This window comes from Patagioenas fasciata, chromosome 27, assembly GCF_037038585.1.
Source record: "Patagioenas fasciata isolate bPatFas1 chromosome 27, bPatFas1.hap1, whole genome shotgun sequence".
Taxonomy (NCBI): domain Eukaryota; kingdom Metazoa; phylum Chordata; class Aves; order Columbiformes; family Columbidae; genus Patagioenas; species Patagioenas fasciata.
In genome coordinates this window covers 4,176,488-4,182,988 of record NC_092546.1, presented here as the reverse complement: position 1 = coordinate 4,182,988, position 6,501 = coordinate 4,176,488, and the positions used below count along the sequence as shown (strand labels likewise).

The 6,501-nt window shown below is 56.9% G+C and overlaps 1 protein-coding gene across 1 annotated transcript; it reads left to right on the top strand.

Annotated features, from left to right (window-relative positions):
• The first annotated feature begins 449 nt into the window (after positions 1-449).
• On the top strand, positions 450-6,064 carry DUS3L (dihydrouridine synthase 3 like). The gene is made up of 13 exons (XM_065858315.2): positions 450-509; positions 913-1,228; positions 1,459-2,028; positions 2,611-2,652; positions 2,747-2,899; positions 2,998-3,114; positions 3,527-3,592; positions 3,668-3,778; positions 4,139-4,235; positions 4,479-4,554; positions 4,847-5,035; positions 5,122-5,250; positions 5,899-6,064. Exons 1-13 carry the CDS (start codon positions 469-471, stop codon positions 5,969-5,971), a joined length of 1,980 nt encoding a protein of 659 aa, XP_065714387.2. The 5' UTR covers positions 450-468; the 3' UTR covers positions 5,972-6,064.
• The last annotated feature ends 437 nt before the right edge of the window (positions 6,065-6,501 follow it).

The following is a 6,501-nucleotide window of genomic DNA, read 5'->3' as shown; positions in this document are numbered from 1 at the left end:
TGCAATGGGAGTTGACACACGCCAGCTGAACACCAAGAAACTAGGCATTGTATTTACTGCTTAAAAAATCAAAGCAACCTCAAACATCCAAAAAACCTAGAGCAAGAGCCTCACATCTCTGCAGAGAGCTCCATCTTCCCCAGCTTAGAGCTCTGGAGATGCAGAGCAGCCAGAGCCCCTCCCCAGAACCAGGGAACATCTCAGATGTCATGAAACAAAAGGCCACAGGTGTATTTTCCTGTCCCTCACGCCATGACCAGCCCTGTGTCCGCTCCGGAGCGAGGCCGAGGGCTCAAGGCCCCGCACAGAGCCCTCCCACGCTCTCGGGACAGCCCGAGCAGCAACACCTACACACCCGGTCCGCTCTGCCCGCCGCTGTGAGGCTGCCGGGCCTCGGCCGGGCCTTTTATACCCTCCCCGGTCACGTGCCCCCGCCCCGCCCCCCGCGTCATCACCGCGTGCGGCAGCATGGCGGCGGCGGCAGCGGGGGTGGCGCCGGTGAGTGCCCGGTGAGTGTGGAGCGGGGCTGCCCAGCCCTGCCCGGTCCATCCATAACCCCGGGACGTGCCCGGAACGGCCATCCCCCCGGTACGTGTCCTGCCCATCCGTACGTGCCCGGTCGCTCTGTAACCCCCGCTGTGTGCCCGGCCCCGCCATCCCTCCCATATACGCGTGGCCCCGCCATCCCCCCGGTGCGTGCCGAGTCCCGCGATCCCCCCCGGTACGTACCAGTCCCTGCCACAACCCCAACCCGGTACGTGCTCAGCCCCTCCGTAACCCCCCGGTACGTGCCCGGTCCCTCCATAGCCCTTCCACTCCGTGCCCGGTCCCTCCATAACCCCCCGGTCGGTGTCCTCCCCGGCAGCCCCGTGTCCCGGTCACCCCCGCTCAGCCGGTGCCGTGTCCCCGCAGGTTCCTCACCTCCAAGGAGCAGTTCCACGCGTTCCTGCGGGCCCGGGGCGAGCCCAGCGGCCGGGCCGGTGGGGAGGATGGAGAGGAGGTCGAGGAGAAGAAGGAGGATGAGGATGTCGGCAGCCCCCAGAGCGAGCCCCCCGCCAAACGGGTGAGGGTGGAGGAGCCGGGTCAGGACGGGGAGAGCCGAGAGGGGGATGGAGCAGCAGAGAAGGAGCCGGCGGAGCGGAAGCGGGCGCGGGGGCAGAACAAGAGCCGGCCGTGCATGAAACCCACCCACTACGAGCAGAACCGGCTGTGCCCGTCGGTCACGCAGGTGGGGCACGGGGCTCTGGGGCGCGATGGGTGCTCAAGAGCAGTTCTGGGCCAGGGCAGACCCAGGCTCACCTCACGTGTGCTGGAAGATAGTGGTGTTGTCCCAAAACTGGGTTCTTCACCCAGTTCATTAATATCCTTTGTCGTTATTTCTCGTATATCTCCAACCCTGGCATGCCTGGGTGGGGAAGCAGAGGGCAGAGGTTCCACCCTTCTCTTTATCATTTTAAGGGCTGTGCAGAGAAGTGCTACTTTGGGGCACGGTGCCGCTTCCTCCACGACGTCGGCGAGTACATGGCCGCGAAGCCGGGCGACCTGGGCGGCAGCTGCGTGCTCTTCCAAACCTTCGGCAAGTGCGTTTACGGTGTCACCTGCCGCTTTGCCCAGTCCCACCTCGGCGCTGGCTACCAGAACATCGTCAATGCGGACCTGGCCAAGCAGTGGGAAGGGAAGACGCTGGTGAGGAACAACCTCTCCAAGGACCTCCAGCACCAGCTGCGCAAGAAGAAGTTTAACTTCAAGAAGGCCGATGAGTATCTCCGCGGTCTGGCCAAGCCCCACGGAGATGGTGGGAACGGTGGCAAAGCCACCGGGTGCTCTGCAGAGGAGCAAGAGGTGCCCAACTGCACAACAGCCCAGGAGGGCCTGGGAGATGGCCCCCAATGTCCTGTGCGACCAGAGCAGGGAGAAGATCCCAAACCAGACGCCTCACAGAGCGGTGAGGAACCTTCCTCCATCAAAACAGCCGGCCCGGTGACAGATGAAGATCTTATAAAGCTGCGGGCATGCGAGAAGAAGAAGGTGAGAGTTTGGTTGAGGGCTGCTGTCCCTTGTCAAGTGGCTGAGATTGTGCTTGGGAAGACAGGAGGGAGCTCTGGGCTGGGTGAGAGGCAGAGGACAGAGCTGCCTGGGAACCGTGTTACTGTTGTGAGGGGCAGGATGCGGGAAGGTGAGCTCTTGGGGTTGTGGTGGTGTCCTTGAAGGGGGAGAACCAAGAGAAGCTGCAGCTCCTCGCATGTGGAGGAGCTGAGCTGTTGGTGAGGGTGGAAACGAGCTGCTGGGGCTGGTTGGTTTGTACCACACGATGCCCTCCTGAGGGAAAGCGTCGCCTCCCTCCTCTCCTCCTCGTCACCTCTGTCCTTGCACCCATTAGCCAGTCTCGCATCCCTCGGTCTGTAACTGCTTTGAGTTTTCTCCAAGCTGAGCAGTGAAAACAAACTGAGCGGTTCAGTTTCTGGTTCTTTCACCCAAACGATACGTTCTCAGGGAATAGCTGAGGTTCCTGAACAAAACCGGTGATCTGGTTTTCCCACTGAGTTATACCCACGGCAAGTGATAAAACTGCTGACTGGAATATCTTCCTCCATCCCTCTTGTTTCCCAGCTGGAAATCCAAGGCAAGCTCTACTTGGCTCCACTCACCACGGTAAGTAGATCATTCTCTCCTTTTGTCAAATGTCGCTGTTCCACATTTGGAGCAGAGCAGATCTGAAGAACCACGTCTCTGCTGTCTCCCCCAGTGTGGTAACCTCCCTTTCCGAAGGATCTGCAAGCGCTTCGGGGCAGACGTCACCTGCGGAGAGATGGCTGTGTGCACCAACCTGCTCCAGGGCCAGTCCTCCGAGTGGGCTCTGCTCAAACGCCATCACACCGAAGATATTTTTGGGGTGCAGGTGAGTGCTATCACCTTGATAACCTAAAAGAATGATAACTCGCTTTTGAAGAGAAAAGCTGCTGCTTGAACTCAGGCAACCTGTCCCCTCTTTGGTAGCTGGAAGGGGCATTTCCAGACACGATGACCAAATGCGCAGAGCTCCTGAACCAGACGATTGAAGTGGACTTTGTAGACATCAACGTGGGGTGTCCCATTGACCTGGTCTACAAGAAGGTAAGATGTTCTCCAGCACGTTTTGTGAGTCCTGATGCTCCAAGTCTTGAGATGCTGCTCGTCCAAGTCTTGAGATGCTCCAAGTCTTGAGATGCTGCTCGTCCAAGTCTTGAGATGCTCCAAGTCTTGAGATGCTGCTCGTCCAAGTCTTGAGATGCTCCAAGTCTTGAGATGCTGCTCGTCCAAGTCTTGAGATGCTCCAAGTCTTGAGATGCTGCTCGTCCAAGTCTTGAGATGCTCCAAGTCTTGAGATGCTGCTCCTCCAAGTCTTGAGATGCTCCAAGTCTTGAGATGCTGCTCCAAGTCTCAGCTGCATCCCCTGAGCAGAGAGCTGCTGTGGAGCAGCTCCAAACAGCATCCTCACTATATGAGGAGGCAGGAAATCTTGACTCTACCGCTTTTTGTCCCCCAGGGAGGAGGCTGCGCCCTGATGACTCGGACCAACAAGTTTGAACAGATCGTCCGAGGGATGAACTCGGTGAGTTGGTGCATCTGCCGGCAGCGCGGGATGAGCTGATGGAGCCAAATCCTGCCTCACCTTCCATTTCTACAGGTGCTGGACGTCCCGCTGACTGTGAAGATACGGACGGGGGTGCAAGAGAAGATGAACGTGGCTCACAAAATAATCCCCAAGATCTGCGAGTGGGGAGCGTCCATGGTCACGGTGCGGGGATCATTGGCCGGGGGACTCTGCACAATGCGGGGGTGACTTTACCCTTCCCCGCAGCCCAGTAGCTCTTTTAAACACCTTTGCCCACCTGCATATGACCTTTTAGTGTTTGCTGCTCATGACAGAAAAATTCAGGTGTGGGGAGCTTTTTCCTGGGTGCTTCTGAGCTTTGCGTGCATGACAAAGGGAGATGGTTCCTGGGGTACTGTGGGAGGGAGCTTCCAGCCCAATAAACATTCCAGAGGGATCCTTGACCCCTGCCCGTGTCATTTCCTTTGCTGAAGCCCGTTATTCCCAGTCTGCTCTGCCTCCTCTGGGTGTTTTTTGGGGTCTCACTGCAGGTTTCTTCCCCAGCTCCACGGGCGGTCCCGGGAGCAGCGCTACACGAGGGGCGCGGACTGGGACTACATAGCAGAGTGTGCCAGAATAGCCAGCCCCATACCTCTTTTCGGTAGGTGTCTCGTTTTGTCACGTGGAGTGGAAGTGCTGCGTGTTTAATTCAAAAGGATTGGCCTGAAGGAGGTGGAGTGTCAGCAACATCCCTGGGGGGCTCAGAACATGAGCTGCGAGGCCTCTTTGGACAATCCGGCTCTTGGACCCTGTGTCCTTTGTGACTTTTCTCCCATGCCTGGATTCGCTCAGCTTGACTTGCCCTCTGTATCGCTCTGACCTCTGGCTTCTCCCTTCTGGACAGGAAACGGTGATATTTTGTCTTACGAAGACGCCAATCGAGCCATGCAGATGGGCGTTTCGGGAATCATGATCGCAAGGCAAGTGCTTGTGTTCCCACCTCGCTTCTGAGCTCCGTTGGTGCAAGAGTAAAAACAGAATTAAATCCTTGAACAGACCCGAAACACCGGAAGTTTCTTCTTGGTGAAACTACTCTTTGAAACTTGGTAAAATCACTTTGCATCTGTGGGAATGTCCAGCAGGTTCCTGTTGAAATTGAGATAAAAATTCAAGCAGCACTGGCTGGCAGATGAGTGCTGGGAAGCCTCTTGGATTAGTTGGCATACTCAGAAGCATCAGTGAGGGGAATAACAATGCACTTCTTTGCTGCAGGGGGGCGCTCATCAAACCGTGGCTTTTCACTGAAATTAAGGAGCAGCGACACTGGGATATCCCCTCCAGTGAGAGATTTGAGATCCTCAAGGACTTCACCAGCTACGGCCTCGAGCACTGGGGCTCGGACACGCAGGGGGTGGAGAAGACGAGGAAGTTCCTGCTGGAATGGCTCTCGTTCCTCTGCAGGTAACTCTGCCCGGTGGGGGACGCTCAGCACAGCGAGCCCGTGGTGCCGGAGCCACCGCACCCACCGCCGTTGCGTTTCACGGCAGGTACATCCCAGTCGGCTTATTAGAGCACCTACCTCAGAAAATTAACGAGCGACCGCCTTACTACATGGGGAGAGACTATCTGGAGACGCTGATGGCAAGCCAGAACGTGGATGATTGGATTAAAATAAGGTAAGAAAGCGTTGGATTTCAGTTAAATCGGTGGGAAGGGACAGGGCAGAGCACAAAGGCACCTTATGGAAAGTTTTAGTTGAACCAGCATCCAGGAAATATGTTAAACCACCTCGACTCTAAAGAAAATTACTCTGCACTGGAAATACAACGTGTGTTCCAAAGAGTGAAATAGCTCACGTCTTAAGCGAGGCCAAATCCGACTGCGCTAGCGCTGACTTACATCATTTTAGGACCTGACCTTAATGCAGTTTGGCACGAGCAGGGTTCTGGCTCCACACACGCACAGCGAGAGCTTGGGAGCAGCTTTTGGGAGGCTCGTGTTGGCTTTTGGCATGTCCCGGCCAGCGGTGACGCCGCGTTCAGGTCCCCAAACCCGGCACTGACCCTGGGGAGCCCCCGGCGAGAAGGACGTTGCCCTTACCTGGTGGTCTCGTCCCTCCGGGGCTGTGGTTTGGGGTTGGAGCTCAGCACCGTGGGTGCTTTTGTGCAGCAGCCTTCATGTTTAGGGAGATTAAAGTCTCGATTTGAGACATGTGAGTGTGGTCACCATTGCTATAGAGCCACGGGGCTATAAAATAACTGGGTATGGTGCATGAACACAAACCTCTCCTTGTTTCTTTTGTTTTATTCTTCTCTTTCTTCCAGCGAGATGCTTCTGGGCCCTGTCCCTACCAGCTTCACCTTCCTGCCCAAACACAAGGCCAACTCCTACAGATAGGGCTGATGGGCCCTTTCCCGCAGCTGCGAGTTGAGCGGAGGTGCCGAGGGGCGGGTTGGCTCCAAAATGAAATAAAGGTTGATGTTTTTAGAAGCTCGGTTGTCTTCACGCCCCCAACGAGAGTCCTTGCCACGAGTCCCGCAGCAGATGGGCTCAGCCAGCCTCGCGGCCAGCGGTGCCTCGCTAACAGAGAACAGTGTGATTAATTAACAGGATATGGGCCACCGCAGAGCTCTGGCCTCGGGTTCGCAGCAGTTGTCCCAGCTCACAGAGCGGGAGCAAAAGCCCTCTTGTTCCTCCCAGGATGTCCTTGGCAGTGCCAAATGGTCCATGTACGATGTACCGACCCGATCCCCGGGGTCCTGCAGAGCACAAACAGCCCCAGCATCCGGGCAGATGTGCAGCATCCAGCCCTTGTTTTGGGCAGCACACAACAGTGGGTTCTGTCTCCTCCCAAGTGTCACTGGCCTGGGAAAGCTCAGCCCCTCCAAGGGGGATCCAGGGGACTAATCAGGGACTGCTGGAGTGAG